The following is an 18,571-nucleotide window of genomic DNA, read 5'->3' on the forward strand; positions in this document are numbered from 1 at the left end:
GTTGAATTGGCAATTGAAAAGCTTAACAGGGGGAGTTAGGGTTGACCAACTGTTCAAGAGGGAGTTATCGAAACAACATAGCCGCAACACTGCACACTTAACCGTTTGAAGATTGGACTCCACTTGAGTCCTGGCCACAGCCATGGGAAATGACCCTTCGTCGTTCAAACAACGTTACTTCATCTCTTAAATTGAACTCTCCTATTTAAATTTTGTGCCTGTTTGCCAATCGTTCGATTCAGAGTGGAAATTTCACGCTTTGTTTGCACAAGTTAGTTTTGGTCAACCTTGTCTAAATGGTGTCAAGCGTTTTGAATTTACATGGCAATTTAGAGGGCTAATATATCATTAGCAGCGAATCTCCCATTAATCATAAACCAGTACGTGTATAAGACTGGGCTAGAAATGTGAAATGCCAGGCCGGGGCATCCTGTTGTCTGGTTCATGCCCGGAGTGTCAGTTTTGTCCCGGGGTTCGGGCAGGGTCAGCTGGGTGCGGGTCAGCGCGCTGCCCCTTTAGTACGTATTCAGCCATTTGAGTCTGACCGTGGCGAAATGGGTTCTTGATTTGTCGTTATATAGCAATTACAGCGTCGACGTTCGAGGAGGCAGGAGTATGGGCGTCAGGAGTATGAGCTTGGAGGGAATGGGACCAACATGATACAAGAACATGCATGGACCGACTGATGTCTAGAGACGGAGATTCATGCTCTATTATCATAATTGAATATATATGTCGAACTACAGTGCAAACTCGCAATGTCGACGTCGGATATCTCGACTATCCGGTTGTGTCGAAGTTTTTCCCCGGTCCCGAATTTATTCCTTCTTTTTCTATATACAATAAACCTGCTTGTGTCGATTTTTCAATCTCGATTTTTTTTCGGTATGTCGACCTCCTTTCTCAGTCCCTGTGGTCGAATTTCACGCATTTCTCTTATTTTAGGTTAAATTGTCTTCGTAGATACGTACATGTAGAGGCACGAATTGTATTGTTTCGCCGCTTGGAAGCAATGAAATTGATGTAAAATATCTTAAAGGTCAGCGCATAATAATGAACAGTATGCCAATAAATGAGCACAATAGAACTCTCGAACACCTGTCAAGTGGATAAAACTAAACCTCACACAGAACGTAAGTGACATTATTTGGATTGCTATTGCTATGTAAAACATTGACCCTCCATGTCTGCAGAGCGGAAAATGTTCCACAAAGACCATGTAATTTATTTATGGTATTAGTTGGAGAAAAGGTATTAAATTTGTTAATATATATTGAAATTTTTCACACCAAAGAAGGATTATCCTAGTTGGGGATTACGCACATAAGAAGGTCTTGTTGAAATATTGCACTAGTATTTTCGTCGATATAATGCCCACTAAGTGCTTCTTTCAGAACTCAATGGAAAAATAAATGATCAGAAATAGAATTCTGCACAAGTTTCAAGTTATAATAACCGATATGCATCGATATTTAATAATAAAAGTCATATTTTGTAAAAGCCCGTAATCGACGTGCCTGTTCCCTCTGGCTTGAATCCCCTACTTTACAGTACACCCGGGTGTTTTAATGAGCAAAATACCACGTCGAGACGTTGCAGCATTCATAAATTGGATAAAAAGCAAACTAAAATTTGCACATCAAAGAAGTCAAAGAGTATTTATCAGAAATGAACTATCATTACATCAAGCCAGATCGAGTCAGATAAAATATATCAAACATATGCAGTATTTGATTAGCTTATCTCCGGCGTGAAGTAATTTATTCTACCTTCTGAAATTAAAAATGCAATAATTCAATCGTATATAGCCGCAATTTATATGGCTGGATTGTTTATTTTGTTTGTTGGCTGAGATAGATGGCAGGTGTTCGCAGGTGTGCGGCTACATGTATTGCCACATCGCCGGAATTCCGATTTATAAGCCAGAAACTCAGGCAAAAATACAAGAACTAGGAATATTACATATGAACACGCAAGTGGGACTTGTCGTGGATTAATATGAATCTGTATTTGTCCGTTTACTGACGACACTTAATAGAAACAAACGCAATTATCTTTTAATACCTTCTTCAGCAAGAGTAAAACACAAAGCTAAATAGATCTCCGGGCAGACTTAGAGTGAAGACTGTCTGGTTTGGTTTATACAGAATCCATAGTTGCAACGAATTTCTAATGATTTCTTCGCGAAACAACGAATTAATTTCACAGCCGACGTGTCCCCAGTCCCGGCACCCCGCTCGCCTCGGGACCGGAACCCTAGCGTGCTTGGATCCAGTATCTGAAACATTCAGGCATTTATGACTGGCTTTCTCATAAAAAAGGTCTGTTTTATCACTAGGATGTAAGGGATCGAACTATGTGCTCTTTTCTAGGCCACGGATATTTGTAAATGTCTAATAACTCGGCGTGAAACAAAGATAACGCATGGCCAAGGCGTCAAGTACGATTTATAAATCACCATGGGCTTAGCAGTGACGGGCTCAAATTATATTTGTTCAAAGCCGGGTATTGAACACTACTTCATATTATTTGTTCGCAAAATCAAATTTTTGCACACGTATTTTATACGTGTTTAAAAGGTTATCTTCAACATTGAGACCTCAATTCGACCCGACCCGCAAAATTGAAACGCAGTTTCCCGTGCAGTAACATTCATGTGGCGTATTTTTCATCATGAAAAATAAACACTTGCCAGATATAAAGGCATACCAATATAAGGAAATATGTTATAACGTTCTGTCACTATTGTGTCACAAAGGGAAACAACCCCACTAATGTACTCTGAGTAATAAGAGAGTTGCTGCTCCTCAGGGAAAATTTATTTGAAATTATCTCCAAAACAGGTAACACATTGTTATCAACAAAGAACATCGATAATTAAATCGGTAATATTACTCAAACACAAATCTGACATTCCAATCAAACATTTCGATGATATAACATAATGTTAAAACAAGAAGTAATAAATACAAACTCATAAAAGCCAGATTCTCCTTATCTCTCGTTCAAAAGCTACATGCAACCAAAGTGTTCTCACGCCTTTAGACATTTTATTTTATTTCTCAATCCCTTATTCTAAATAAATCTGAACAAAATGAAGCATCCTTCAGCAATCCATACATTAGACACATTTGATATTGGCTGGGAGTAATAATACTGACATATTAATTCCAGATGTCAAATGTAATTGAAACTCTAGACTACAAAATGCCAAAATCAAGATCTAAGCACATAATGCAGAAAAATAATTAGATGATAAACATTACTAAACATTCCCTACAGACATTTAAATAATAAAAACAACAACAATCCAGTGTGACAAAACAATAAATAACACTATAGCAGACCAATTATTTTTTTCGCAACTCAATCTTTTCAAATAAATATCAAACCCATGTTTTACTTCACAAGAAAACATGCCAAGACATATACACTTTCTTTACTAGAAAACTGCCGTCTAGCTAGTGCACATAAAGCGAAACTGAGCAGAGCACATACACATTGCATCCTCTGACTGACAGAGCACATACACATTGCATCCTCTGACTGACAGAGCACATACACATTGCATCCTCTGACTGACAGAGCACATACACATTGCATCCTCTGACAGACAGAACACATACACATGGCATCCTCTGACTGACAGAGCACATACACATTGCATCCTCTGACTGACAGAGCATTTACACATTGCATCCTCTGACTGACAGAACATTTACACATTGCATCCTCTGACTGACAGAGCATTTACACATTGCATCCTCTGACTGACAGAGCATTTACACATTGCATCCTATGACTGACAGAGCATTTACACATTGCATCCTCTGACTGACAGAGCATTTACACATTGCATCCTCTGACTGACAGAGCACATACACATTGCATCCTCTGACTGACAGAGCATTTACACATTGCATCCTCTGACTGACAGAGCACATATACATTGCATCCTCTGACTGACAGAGCACATACACATTGCATCCTCTGACTGACAGAGCACATACACATTGCATCCTCTGACTGACAGAGCATTTACACATTGCATCCTCTGACTGACAGAGCATTTACACATGGCATCCTCTGACTGACAGAGCACATACACATGGCATCCTCTGACTGACAGAGCACATACACATTGCATCCTCTGACTGACAGAGCACATACACATTGCATCCTCTGACTGACAGAGCACATACACATTGCATCCTCTGACTGACAGCATATATGGCATTTTCTGACTGACAACACTGAAATAATTAATTGCATTACAGTAAAACATGAAAGACAATCACAAAGTGCATCACAGACCTCAGTACTAAACTATATAACATCTAATATCAAACTTTACTTAAATGGTTCAATATTACTATTCACTACATTATGTAATTGTTCTGGTAAGTTATTACTGTCAACTTTCTTGTTATTTGTCCTTAATTCTGCCTTCGAGGTATATGTTATAATTTACAAGCGCGTTGAGTGAAAAATAATGTTATAGTGATACATGATAGCACTTTCCAATCGTCCCATGACTAGAAGGAAGCAACTATGGTGTATGTCACTTATTTCTGCAGAAAACAATTATAAAAGGACCATGAAACCATAGCACATTTTTAGCCAGCAACTTTGCTGTTCGAGTTTCTGTCCTCCATGTATTGTTCAGTGCCTCAACATCCCAATACTTGTTGAGTGCCACCACCACACATTCAATCCTCATTTTCCTCTTCCGCCCAAATGTTGTCAAAGAGGCCGTTTCCCTCATTATCCTCCTGTCGGTTGAGCATGTAATCGTCCATATCGATAGACTTGCAGTGGTTGATGGCATACCTAAGTTTCTCGGCCAACACCTCAATACTCGAGTAGTTGGGTAGTCGAAGCTGGAAGAAACACGTCTGAGATGTTGGCAGGCTGTCCTCTCCCTGGAAAACAAGTACTATAATTTACAAACATTTCTTCAGTCAAACATGCAAATTTGCAAATAAAAGACAGCCTGGCCCCAACAGGCTTGAAATAAGTAAAACAATATTCTGGGTGTTCAAAGTTTGAATCTTACAAAACTGGACTCAATACCATTTTCAAAGTTAAACAAAATTGTATTGAGTCTTGCTCCCTGATTGAAATCCTACATTTACAGTATATTTTGTTTGTAGTAAGATATAAATGTTTTTCATTTTGATTGTACATTTTATACTAATATTAAGCTTATTATTAATTAATTCATCACTGTATAAAACTCATTCATAACATCAAATATCTTAATCAGTCCACTGCAGACTGAGAGCTATAAAATTTACCAATTGCCTTCTTACACTAGTATACCCCATACCCCACACATACCCTTCCAGAGCTGATGATTTGGAACCTCTGCGGTATGTCTGCTGGGTTGGCGGGGAGGCGTGTACGACCCGACACAAACCGTAGGAACTGTATCCGCTCATCGTTAGAGAACAAGCCAAGCACCTGCCACAGCCACACAACCATCTTGTTATTCTCGTCTATACCTCGGTACCTGGGGAATTAAAGCCAGTCATTCACACATTTTGGTCATTAACAACTTTTCTTTGAACAGCCAATAATGTGCTTGCATCTTTATGTTTGCTTATAATATTCACTTTCAAAAAAATAGTGTTGGTAGGTGGGAATCTATTTTCATTACGGAAAACTGTGTATGAATGTCATTTTTACACTTCAAACCATCACCTTTTTCAGGGATGACATAAAACTACCAAAATCATGTGCCGAATAAGTCAGATAAAATTGTCAGGTTGCCAAAAAAAAAGCGTTGATGAAATTTATTTTTGTTGTTTTTTGTTACACTCTTGTCTTTGCATTGATTTGCAACAACAGTTACCATCTTAAATTCAAGTACATTTATGTTCAAGAACAGCTTTTTTTCAATTCTGTCCCTGAGTTTGTATTTTGACAAGATTAAATCCCACATATCCTTTTTTTTCCTTTTTCTTATTAGCAGAGACATTTTTCATATGATCTGTCATACCTGACAACCTTCTGGAGCATGTCAATGTCGATGTGTTCCACCCCACAGACCAGGTGTTCAAGGGCCGTGGCAGTCAACAGGCTGAGCAGGGGCACAGGAATGATCCAAGACATACCTTCACGCACCAGGGTAGCCTGCAGTCGGATAGAAATAGGTTCATATATACAACAGTTAGGTAGGCTAGACTTAATAGATTAGTTTTGCTTCTTAAATAATCAATACATGCAATAGTAAAATAATTATTTTTACAGCTTTTACTCATTTTCTGCTGATGCTGACACCTCATAAATAAAACAAACTTCCTTATTTTGTTCCTCTAAGTACAAACTAATGAAATTAATGATGCTTTAAGCTCAGAAAAAAGAGAGTTCCATAAAAGAATGTGCCTTGTTTCTTCAACCTACCTGTGCATCCATCTCATGCAGTTTATATGCTATGACACTGTCCACATACTCCTGTCTATTGTGGAAGTTCAGGGGTATGTTCCGTCCCCCAGGGGTCACTGGCACCATCCGATCATCCAGCGATTGGCCCTCAAAACAGTCCAGTGGGATAAACTGGAGATAGAAAACAGATCTTACAATAACTGTCATAACTGGGTTTGTTTGTTTCAGTAAATCTTATACAATGATTTCCCTCTTTCTACACACACATATTTCAAATACAAATAAAACACCGTACCTTTGCTCAATTTTTTGGTCTTGTTTTTGAAAATCCTGCAAAATTAAATCATCAACGCAAATTTGTACTAAGACGCACATTCTCTCCTTTTACACTTATCATTTCAGATATAATGTTGACAAGTGACAGTAGTTAGCATACCTCATGGAAGTTGGTTTCATTGATGCCTCTCTTATGGATTTCTGCAATGCCCCTCAAACTCTGTACATACATGTAGTCAATCTGAAAGAAATACATGTATCATATACATATACATCATACATGCACACATTTTACAAGTAATAGTATGTGTGTTGATCAGGGTACAAGTTCAATGTGTATGTTAAATATCATTCAAGTATAGCATTTCATAATGAAACTTCTAAAATGCTCATTGAATTCTAAGTAAACCTTCTTTAACACTTACCTCATCTGTTTCACATGTATTATGTTTTGACATTAAGTTGAAAGAATGAAAAGAAGGAAAACTGAGGTAAAAAATGTAAAAGCCGAATAAAGCCTTTATGTCTGACCTCCTCCAAATCCTCTACACGTAGAGCGACGCCAACAAGTAGTTTCCACACGCAAGGGGCTAGGTGAAGGTCTAGGGGCTTTTTTGTGCGAATGGCCACCCCAAACAAGATACCCAGGAACTTCAACATATTACAGTGCTCGTCTGATCGTAGACTCGGGTTTAACACGTACCTGGAAGATTACACATCTTTATTATTTAGATTTGCTTAAGTAATTTTTGTCATTGCAGTTATGCTGGAAGGGTTGTATGTAGCATATGCTTATGGTCATCTATATTTGAAATATTTTTCACCACAAGTGTCTGGTGCATTAGTTAACAAACATACATTACAGAATATGATGTACATGCAATAGTTCCAATGTTTTTCTTTCAAAGTAATCATAGGATTCCTAAATCCTCTAATTGAAGCCCCCTTTATAGTTACCTGTCCCTGTTGTTGCCCGTCTCTGTGCTGGTATTGGGGGTGGGCAACAGTAGGGGAACCACACCTGACTCGAGCTCCTGAAAGGTAAAACAGAATTAATCCATGTACATGTGTATATAAGAATCTTTCATGTGTTTCCTTACAGCTGGTAAAATCAGACACAAGAACACGAGAACACATGAACGTAATAATTGATTGATTTATTTATAGCATAGCTTAAATTTCCAAATTCTATTAGCCATTGAGGCCCCATTATGTAGTTTTGTACATTTCACTTATTATATAAATAAATATTTATTTGGTTGGACTGTTTTGAAATGTCGGCATTTAATTGCATAATAATTATATATCATAGTATTCCAAGTTGGCGTGTTACTACAAATGACTTATTTTCCATGGGGGTAAGAAGATTGATTTTTCCATCACTGGTCACTTGACTAGAAACATTTGTCCAGTATGCAAGAAAAGTCTTGTGCATGTTCATATATCTTCCAAAAAAGAGCCTCCTATTTATAACCATACCAGTATGTTCAAATTCACATGAGTTTAAAATGAAAACAATTAAACAGATAACATATATTTTGTATAATTCCTGTACTCACCAGGCACATCTCAGTGATGGTATCATCAAACACGCCCCCAGCATCGTCGGCCCCCTCCCCTAGCAGTTTTACTTTCCAGGCCCGGGCTGGCAGTCTTAACTCCTCTGGACGCAGTCTCACAACCTGACCAGATATCTGGCTGAACACTGCCTTGCAACGCTTGCCTCTGAAAATTATAAAACACTGACAACTTTTTATTTTATTTTCATTTATAGCACATAATATACCTTACAGTCTAACCTATTTTAAATGGGTACCCAAGTGAATATCAAACCAAAGGCAGATACATAATAAAAATGAAGAAATGCAAGGTTGTTACTAAAATTACAACAAAAGATGTCAAATGTGTCCAATATAAACCTAGAAGCAATCCTCTTGACTGTGATCTGTGGCCCATAGTTGCGGCCCTGCACCATGGTTTTCCCAAGAGAGCGCACAAGGGGCAGGGTGTAGACTCGAGGAGCCAGGAGGTGACGTAGTTTACCACTCACTATACCTGACACACCCTGGTCAAACACACAAAGCTCAGCCTGGAGAAGTAAGGGAAAAGGTAAAGTATAAAAAAATCCACATTTGTACTTGGCTTACGTTAATTTCAGCATTCAAATTTTGAGCAAGCCTGGCTAACGTTTTACCCTAAAGGACATGCAGGCTTGTGCTTATTTCAACCACTGTACATAGCTTTGAACAATTCTACAACATGCTAGGAAGAAGGAATTATATCTACAATCTTAACTGTTGTCACTTGAATGAAAAACATCACAAACAATCATTGTGTCTTAAACATCCTCTGTTTACCTTTGGAATATTGAGAGGCAGGAGTCTCCATGACGAGTAGATGAGATCAGAGTAGTGATGTAGGAGCCTCAGTCTGCCCCTTATGTCGGCTACAGGGTACCTGGCAAGGCTAGAGTACTGAACAGGGACCGACTCAGGGGTACCCAGGAGTAGAGGGGCAGGGACACCCGGGAGTCGACGTGGTGGAGGGGGGCAGGTCCAGGCTGCTGAGTGGCTCTTACCAGCCGAGATCTGGGTGAGAGAAAAAGTAAATCTAAAAGACAATATATTCTGGTCTGGTGGAATTATTGTTTGCATCTCACTCAAGATGTTATGTGTTTAAGCCCCACCAGGGGTACTTTCTCATGACCTCTCACAATGGACAGGTTTTTACCCAGAAAGCATTCTCAAGAGTGATTTTATAAGCTATTAGCTTTCGTCACAATTGAGTTATGAAATAACTAATTCCTTGTCGATCTATAAACATTATCAAATTTAAGTTAAATCTTGACAGTAACACAATAAAACATATTTAAATTTTATAACTAAGAGTCTCCCTACATCTCAATCGTTCATGTCTAAAAACAAATTTAAAAGATGAAAACTGTGTAACCGACCTGCCTGATCTCCTTGCCATCCATGCCTGGGACAATCTGGGGCTCCCTGACTGGGGAATTTGTGTGCCCGAGCCCCAATTGACCATCCGCATTGTTCCCCCATGCCCAGATGTTGCCGGAGCTGGTGAGTGCAAGGGTGTGGTCCACTCCGACCACCACATCCTCCAGAAAGTAGCTGGAGATGCTGGGAACCTGCTGGGGCTTCATGTGATTACGAGACCGGTGGTCAGGCTGGCCTAGTAGCCGGTCTAAAAATAATAAATACATTAAATAACTGATGTATTTTTAATCATTCAAGTTATAACAACAGACAAACACTTAAACTATCTTAATGAATGTCAATCTTTTTAAGCTAAGTATTGATCGACCGAATCTGAACAGAGTTATATAGAATGAAACTAATTTGTTATGAAAGCATGGAAATTCTATGGAAATGTTCTTCAATTAATTTGTAAGTTTTAGGTAAATATTACAGTCATTACGATTGTTCATAAACTAATGGTAGCTAACTCACCTTGCCCACATGTGTAGACAGTTCCATCCCTGGACAGGGCAACAGAGAACTGGGCCCCACAGCCAACCTTTTTCACAGGTATCCCATGCAGGGCCTCAACCTTAGTGGGTGTGAGAACCCGGTTGGTGTTTCCCACGCCAAGCTTCCCATAGTCACCATCACCAAACGACCACACAGTGGAGCCATCAGCCGACACACACAGGGTGTGGTTTAGACCACATGCTACCTGCAGCAGAAAATCAAGATGGTTTTCCCATTTTGCCTCGCATTATACTCTACAATTCCCACTAACAGAATAATTCATTTGTTCAATGAAAGTATCCAAGTATTTTGTATCTGATGAACAATTATTGGACGCCTTGTGACCTAAGAATTTTAGTGTTTGATATTAAAGCATGGAAAGTCATAAAAACTATGCTCCAGACAAAAAATAAGTATTAAACTGAGCAAAGGGCAACTATTGTTAAAATACTAAAAAAGTCATGTTTCTTGTGTACTGAACTCCTCCTCAATAAGATCTGCCTGTGTATGAGGTTTGAAGTCCTTACCTCAAAGACTTCTGGAGTTACAATGCGGATAAAAAATAAACAAAGAAGATATGTGTATGAGGTTTGAAGACAATACCTAAAATTTAAATATAAAAATGAACAAAGACACTAATTCTAAAATGCCAAATACAGTGTTAAGCTTCCAGTGCAAGGCAGTTATCTTTCTGTCAACTATCTTACATATTATTAATCAGCGAGCAATTCCTTTTCACATGATTATATAGGGTCACATTACATTATACATTATCCCCAAGGCTCGCTTATTTGTAAAATAAATATCTCAGTGAAAAAATGCTTCTCTTTTTTTAAATTTGGGAATAATTGGGCATTTTACTCATAAACACAAATGGTTGAGGGTCCATTTTTATATTAACTAAAATAAAATATATTAATTTTAAAACTCAAAATTAAGAATTTTATTTTCATATTCTTATGTTTAAGCATTGGGAATAGGGCTGTATTTCAGCCTTTACTAGGTCAGAAAATACACACTAAAGGTTGAATGAAAATTCTATTCTAATACACAAATATCCTCATGCAAAGCATACCTGACCAATCTGGAATGCATCAAGGCCTGGTACCCTGGTGGGCAGTTTGACATTACTGGTGGAGCCCAGGCCCAGTCTGCCATAATCACCATTACCAAACATGAACAGCTTCCCGCTGGCAGTTACCACTGCACTGTGCTTGAATCCACAAGCAACCTGGAAAACAGAGTTAGAATGAGTTGAGAACACATGCCAGTTAATGCCAGGAAAAAAAGGCATTGTCAATAGGAGGATGAGCATTAATAATATGAACAATAAACTTATTGTTTCCTCATCTTTATTGAATTAAATAAGTTAATATTACATTGACGCAAATGATCAAATAAATACTGAAATATCTGTAGAGGGCATAGATGTCTGTCACCGTTTCGATGTTCCAGTTTCCCATATACTCCTAGGTAAACCCTGGCATATCCATAACCTTTTCCCCCCTTAGCGTCTCTCTTGCACATGTAGAGCCCGCCTCTGTCTGTCATTGTTTCCATGCTCTAGTTTCCGATAGTCCCCATCACCACAGCTAAACCCTGGAATACCCACCTGTACCCCCCGTAGCGCCTCTAATTGCACATGTAGAGCCCGCCTCTGTCTGTCATTGTTTCCATGGTCTAGTTTCCCAGAGTCCCCATCACCACAGCTAAACCCTGGAATACCCACCTGTATAACCTCTTCCCCCCGTAGCGCCTCTAATAGCACATGTAGAGCCCGCCTCTGTCTGTCATTGTTTCCATGGTCTAGTTTCCCAGAGTCCCCATCACCACAGCTAAACCCTGGAATATCCACCTGTATAACCTCTTTCCCCCTTAGCACCTCTAATAGCAAATGTAGAGCCCGCCTCTGTCTGTCATTGTTTCCATGGTCTAGTTTCCCAGAGTCCCCATCACCACAGCTAAACCCTGGAATACCCACCTGTATAACCTCTTCCCCCCATAGCGCCTCTAATTGCACATGTAGAGACTGCCTCTGTCTGTCATTGTTTCCATGGTCTAGTTTCCCAGAGTCCCCATCACCACAGCTAAACCCTGGAATACCCACCTGTACCACCTGTTCCCCCCGTAGCGCCTCTAATAGCACATGTAGAGCCCGCCTCTGTCTGTCATTGTTTCCATGGTCTAGTTTCCCAGAGTCCCCATCACCACAGCTAAACCCTGGAATACCCACCTGTATAACCTCTTCCCCCCTTAGCACCTCTAATAGCACATGTAGAGCCCGCCTCTGTCTGTCATTGTTTCCATGGTCTAGTTTCCTATAGTCCCCATCACCACAGCTAAACCCTGGAATACCCACCTGTATAACCTGTTCCCCCCGTAGCGCCTCTAATAGCACATGTAGAGCCCGCCTCTGTCTGTCATTGTTTCCATGGTCTAGTTTCCCAGAGTCCCCATCACCACAGCTAAACCCTGGAATACCCACCTGTATAACCTCTTCCCCCCATAGCGCCTCTAATTGCACATGTAGGGCCAGCCTCTGTCTGTCATTGTTTCCATGGTCTAGTTTCCTATAGTCCCCATCACCACAGCTAAACCCTGGAATACCCACCTGTATAACCTCTTCCCCCCTTAGCGCCTCTATCTGTAGGGGGCGCCTCTGTCTGTCACTGTTTCCATGCCCTAGTTTCCCATAGTCCCCATCACCCCAGCTAAACACCTCTCCGCTCTCAGTCAATGCCATACTGTGTCCATCAGATCCCACCGATGTGGACAGCTGCGTCACTACATAACCTGTAGAATTCATCAGTCACCATATACACTTTAATTCAACACAGGATATCAAAAGCACAAAATCTTCTGCTTGAAATTTAAAGAAATTCAGATTATACTTGTGTAGATTGTTAGGAGTGTTGCATTTTGCTATGCCACTAAAAATCTAACTAGAGATGTCACAGGAGTGACAAATACCCCTGAATGCTGCCCGGATACTTGAATGGCAAACTGTTTCTTTGAAAAGAGGCCATAACTCAGAGGTGATTGTACACATGCTTACCCAATGTGTGTTGTTTAATTAAATCCATTGAGTAATTTATGAAGTTAAGAAGTTATGCTGCTGACAAGAAAAAGTAACAAAGGGCAATTACTATGTAAGAAGCTGAAATAGAGTTATGGTTCTTATGCACTGAACTTCCTCTCATTGTGCTCTACCATCATATAAAGTTTAATTAAATTCCAACCAGTGGTTTTCGGGAAATGCTCCAGTAAAAAAAAGTAACAGACTGACCTAACCCACCACAAGGGGACTTCAATACACCCAATAAAACTTGTCGGAGGTATACTTAGTTAGCATGATCTGATACTACTATGTATATCATCATGAATTAGTACTTATAAGCTGATAAATATAAGTCAGGAAGCTGACCTTGCAATGCTGAAATGATGGTAAGTGATTTAAGGTCATCTGAGTTGCCCTGTCCCAGCCTCCCATAGCTCCCCTCCCCACAGGCCAGCACTGTGCCATTGGCCTGGATCACAAACGTGCAGTTCTGCCCACAGATTATCTACAATAAAACACATACATTGTTCATGAACAGTAAGTTTTTTTTCAAAGGAGGATGGATAAAAAGTGTCACATATCACAAGCCAATTTATGGTACAACACTGTATACAAAATCATTTTCATTACATTTAGCCCCACCCTGAGTTTGTATGTTAACACTCCTCTGTGTTGTGCAACAGTGTATACAGGTCCATTGGCAGGCATGAGAGTTACTCTGCCACCCAACAAAGCTGTCCATGCCTCTCATATCCCTCATGTAAACCTTACACTTCCCCATTCAACACTCACCTGTTGTGCTACAGTATATGCAGGTACATTGATGGGTGTGAGGACCACTCTGCCACCCCTACACAGCTGTCTGTGCCTCTCATATCCCTCATGTAAACCTTACACTTCCCCATTCAACACTCACCTGTTGTGCTACAGTATATGCAGGTACATTGATGGGTGTGAGGACCACTCTGCCACCCCAACAAAGCTGTCCATGCCTCTCATATCTCTCATGTAAACCTTACACTTCCCCATTCAACACTCACCTGTTGTGCTACAGTATATGCAGGTACATTGATGGGTGTGAGGACCACTCTGCCACCCCTACACAGCTGTCCATACCTCTCATATCCCTCATGTAAACCTTACACTTCCCCATTCAACACTCACCTGTTGTGCTACAGTATATGCAGGTACATTGATGGGTGTGAGGACCACTCTGCCACCCCTACACAGCTGTCCATACCTCTCATATCTCTCATGTAAACCTTACACTTCCCCATTCAACACTCACCTGTTGTGCAACAGTATATGCAGGTACATTGATGGGTGTGAGGACCACTCTGCCACCCTCACACAGTTGTCCGTGCCTCTCATACCCCCACATGTAGGCCTCACACTTTCCACCTATCTGCCAGTCCTCTGGCTTTTGGGAAGCCCAAGCCATGATGTCAGCATCTGCAGACAGGTTCCATTTGGAGTTGTCCTGTGTGAACAAATAAAGAGCAAGAAGTCATTGACTTGGCATCTACTTGAGTACCACAAAACGTCATAAAATGTCACACTAATGCAAACTTAACAAGTTCCAATGATATATTTACCCACTAAATTTGAATTAGAGTGATGAAATCAAATTGTGAATTGTTATTGGTTTGACTTTTTGATTTCTGAGCGAAACTAATCTACAGATAATGAGATTAAATAAAAACTCCTAGCAATGAATGTGAACTGACAGTACTAACCCAGACATCTGGTGTTATGTTTTCACTGTATGTGGAGATGTCAAGGTGTGTGAAGGCCTGAGGGAAGGGCTGTCTGGCCACAATACTCTGGGAGGCCTTCAGGGCCAGAGAGTAGGAGTGAAGCCAATGCCACTCTTGAATCACACCTTGGCCAACATCTAGGGGAGGAACACATATAAACTAGGGATGGCAACGAGTACCCGAGTACTTGAGTACTCGATCGAACGTCCGAGTACTCGAGTACCAAATCACTACTCGAGTACTCGGATTTGTTTTTTAAAAATCTTTAAAAATCACCAAATACACGATTTACAGACAAAATATCAGATCTGGTTAGTTGCCAATAGGACAATTTACGGTCCCTCTAATCCCCGCTGTGTATACAATTGACCTCAATCGATTAGTTGACAGTTGTTGTGATAGTTGCAAACTGTCAACAAAGGACCCCAATTTCAAATTCACACTGATGTCAATTAGCGAAGTTTTGATAGAGGTACTTTCACCTACACAATTCTATTGTATACCAATTAGAGACCTTTCACCAAACAAAGGACGCTAACGAGCGAAAGAGTATCACCCGTTACGAGAATTGATTTCTTAATGGGCGTATTTTAACTATTTTTGCAATGATTATCACAATTTATTGGTTGATATTTTAAATCAAGAATTATGAATATCAATGAGGTAAACAACAATTACAGAGTACGAAAAACTATCATTTAAAAATATCATTTGTAAAGTAAACAACTAAAAAACTGAACTTCGTATTGAATTTCGTTCACTTTTTTATGTATGCTATTAATTTTTGTTCATTGTAATTCTGATTGTTGTTCATTTCTGCAGTGCATACTTGTATAAAATGAAACGAATTAAACAAATTAAAAGCATGAAACAACATTTGTTTTCTTTTTATATCATTTTTTGTTAAAATACGTAATTAAAGTTTACTTTAAAGGTGAAAACGACCAATAATACGACCAACGCACAATATACGCCATTAACGATACAAACTTGTCTTCGCGAACACATATTCAATTTTTCCGAATAATCGAGTACTCGATCAAACGATCGTCCGAGTACTCAAGTATTAATTTTGCTACACGTTGCCATCCCTAATATAAACACATGAATTACTGATTTTACAAGTTAACCCATACAATAAGTCATATTTATTTAGATTCTTTTGCAATTTTAAGAAAATGCTTGTTCCAGAGCTCAAAATTTTCAATCATTAATTCAAATTGATGATTTTTTAAGAATTTCTGCACATGCCTGGGGTTGGAAGAAGCGATTTTGTCTATGACAATAACAAAAAAGTCACAGGCATTTTGTTCTCAAACCTCAAAAGGTACAGAACAATATACTGTGTACATTATGCAGACAAGCAGTCCATTTGTACCTGTATGGTGTGGGGGTGATGGGTTGTAGCAGAGGACCTTGTCTAACTGTAGCCCCACAGTGAGGGAACACATGGCTTGTAGGTAACTGCTGTGTAGCAACTGATCTCCTCCCATCACTAAAGGCTGTAAGGAAAAAAATAACATGTTAAATTCAGCTGTAGCCACACCGTGAGAGAACACATGGCTTGTAGGTAATGGCTGTGTAGCAACTGATCTCCCCCCATGACTAAAGGCTGTAAGGAATGAAGAAACAGGTAAAATATTAAACCCCATCCAGCCATAGCCCCACAGTGAGGGAACACACACCAAGGGTTGCTAAGAACCTAGTACAAATTATTGCTTATTAAAAAAAAATCTCACTAAAATAACTGAAATGAGTAAACTGTTATTGCACATTAGGTAACAACAATGATTTTATCAACTTTGATTTGTAATTACAACAGTTACTTTAATATGTATTTACAATAATGGGACAACTGCAGTTGTCTGACTAAAATCAATGTACAGCTGCTGAAACTAATATATAGCTGAAACCAAACACCTACCTTCTCATATGTGTATTGTTGCTGGAGCAGCTGAGGTATGTTGTTGAGGAGTGTTTTGAGACAGGGAGCATGTATCAGGTTAATACCGCCTGTCTGGAGGTGGGTTCGGGCGGTGGCAGACACTTGCTGCCTCATGCGGATGTCCTCTGGGTAGCTCACCAACACCACATCCTGGGAATGATGAGGTAAAAACTTTGAAACTTCACAAAACTTTATTTGATTTAGACTTATTTCTATTTGTTTTAAGGGGCTGCACTCCGTATGATGAAATAGCAAAAAAAAAGAAACTTGTAGTAAACTGACAAAAACTTGGTATCGATGTGTACAATGCATTGAAACTTACTAAATGAAGTACCACATAGTTTACAATTTATTTTTCACAGTTTTTTCCATTAAAAAAGATTACTAGGTATGTCTACCTAGTAGAATTCATTCCTTATATGTGATTGGCTAGTCGATGTTATCATGTGATATTACCAAGTTAGGTATATAGCTTAAATATTCCAACAGTTTAGCGTTAGCCTTCATAGCACAGTGGATACAATGCTGGACTGCAATTATGGCGACACCGGTTCGATCCCGGTCTACGATTTTTTTTCATTTTGGTATTTTTTTTTACAATTATGATATCAAAGAGTAGAACATTCTATTAAATAATTGTCCTGAGATTCATTACAGACAAAAACGTTTTTTGGAGCAAATCTGGTGTATAGTCCCTTTAAATACTAGCAAAGACTTTACTTCAAGGAAAGATTTTGAATCATTTGCATCTGACATCTAATAAATGATAAATTGCAATAAAACAATGATTTAATGCCCTTCTTTAACAGAAGCAAGCCAGAAATGAGTGCCTTCTGTGAGACTTGAATGCCAAATGTCCCACCTTAGACCTGTTAAAGCAGGCAGCCAGGCCGTAGTCAGCAAACCAGCACATGCTACGGAGAGATCCTGCCCCTATGTACACCTGAAGTAGGCTGCCATCCTGTAGGAAATATGAAGCATTGTTATAGATAACTTAACTTTTATCGTACTATTTATAATTACTACCAGAATTAACACTAATACTATGAGTGTTATCTAAAATATTAGGCTTCTGTAAAAAAAATATCAGAAGCCTAATACTATAGTTTAGACACAGGCATTTTTTATGGAAATTCTGAGAGGAAAAGGAGTGTCCTATGAACAGTTATTTACAGTACGGCTAATAAAGGAATACTCTATATGAACATGCTGTAGTGCAAGCTGTACCAAGTTCCTTCCTTGCTGTAGGGGTAGTGTTTCAGAAAACTGACTGTAGTGTTGGCTTTTTATTCTAGGTCCTTAGACCCAAACTCTTTGCAGAAGAAATAATAGATCTTACACAGCTGGTATCCACATACTTACATACATCATAAATACAAGGACTTACCTGAAGTGACCATATCTTGAGCCAGCCCTTGCTGCAGCCAGTGGCCAGAAGAAGACTGTTGGGACAAAAGGCCATGGAGGAGATGGCTGTCACATGACCACTGAGGGTAAATAAGGTCCGCGGGCTGGATGCCACCTGTGTCTCTGCCTAAATGGGGATAATTATACATGTGTTATCAATGACATAATTATTTTACCTTCTCGAGTCTAAGAATAATAGAATGCCGTATGATTCTGATGAAAAAGAAATTTGACAGCTACTGTAATAAAGCAA

General features: G+C 39.4%; 1 protein-coding gene across 2 annotated transcripts in view; it reads right to left on the bottom strand.

Moving 5' to 3' along the window:
* Window positions 1-2,804: 2,804 nt before the first annotated feature.
* Window positions 2,805-18,571, bottom strand: part of LOC128226697 (probable E3 ubiquitin-protein ligase HERC1) — a 62,918-nt gene continuing 47,151 nt past the window's right edge. For both annotated transcript variants that reach the window (XM_052936677.1, XM_052936676.1), the window contains 21 exons: window positions 18,299-18,445; window positions 17,774-17,872; window positions 16,891-17,061; window positions 16,345-16,468; window positions 14,946-15,103; window positions 14,498-14,689; window positions 13,576-13,714; window positions 12,763-12,944; window positions 11,227-11,382; window positions 10,131-10,356; window positions 9,617-9,864; window positions 9,021-9,251; window positions 8,583-8,752; window positions 8,223-8,388; window positions 7,621-7,697; window positions 7,195-7,366; window positions 6,824-6,904; window positions 6,406-6,558; window positions 6,002-6,135; window positions 5,341-5,512; window positions 2,805-4,922 (listed from right to left, as the gene is read on the bottom strand). In XM_052936677.1, the coding sequence (XP_052792637.1) occupies window positions 4,710-4,922; window positions 5,341-5,512; window positions 6,002-6,135; window positions 6,406-6,558; window positions 6,824-6,904; window positions 7,195-7,366; window positions 7,621-7,697; window positions 8,223-8,388; window positions 8,583-8,752; window positions 9,021-9,251; window positions 9,617-9,864; window positions 10,131-10,356; window positions 11,227-11,382; window positions 12,763-12,944; window positions 13,576-13,714; window positions 14,498-14,689; window positions 14,946-15,103; window positions 16,345-16,468; window positions 16,891-17,061; window positions 17,774-17,872; window positions 18,299-18,445 (3,411 nt within the window). In that variant the 3' untranslated portion in view covers window positions 2,805-4,709. The remainder of the gene's footprint in view (window positions 4,923-5,340; window positions 5,513-6,001; window positions 6,136-6,405; window positions 6,559-6,823; window positions 6,905-7,194; window positions 7,367-7,620; window positions 7,698-8,222; window positions 8,389-8,582; window positions 8,753-9,020; window positions 9,252-9,616; window positions 9,865-10,130; window positions 10,357-11,226; window positions 11,383-12,762; window positions 12,945-13,575; window positions 13,715-14,497; window positions 14,690-14,945; window positions 15,104-16,344; window positions 16,469-16,890; window positions 17,062-17,773; window positions 17,873-18,298; window positions 18,446-18,571) is intronic.

Source organism: Mya arenaria, chromosome 3, assembly GCF_026914265.1.
Source record: "Mya arenaria isolate MELC-2E11 chromosome 3, ASM2691426v1".
Classification (NCBI taxonomy): domain Eukaryota; kingdom Metazoa; phylum Mollusca; class Bivalvia; order Myida; family Myidae; genus Mya; species Mya arenaria.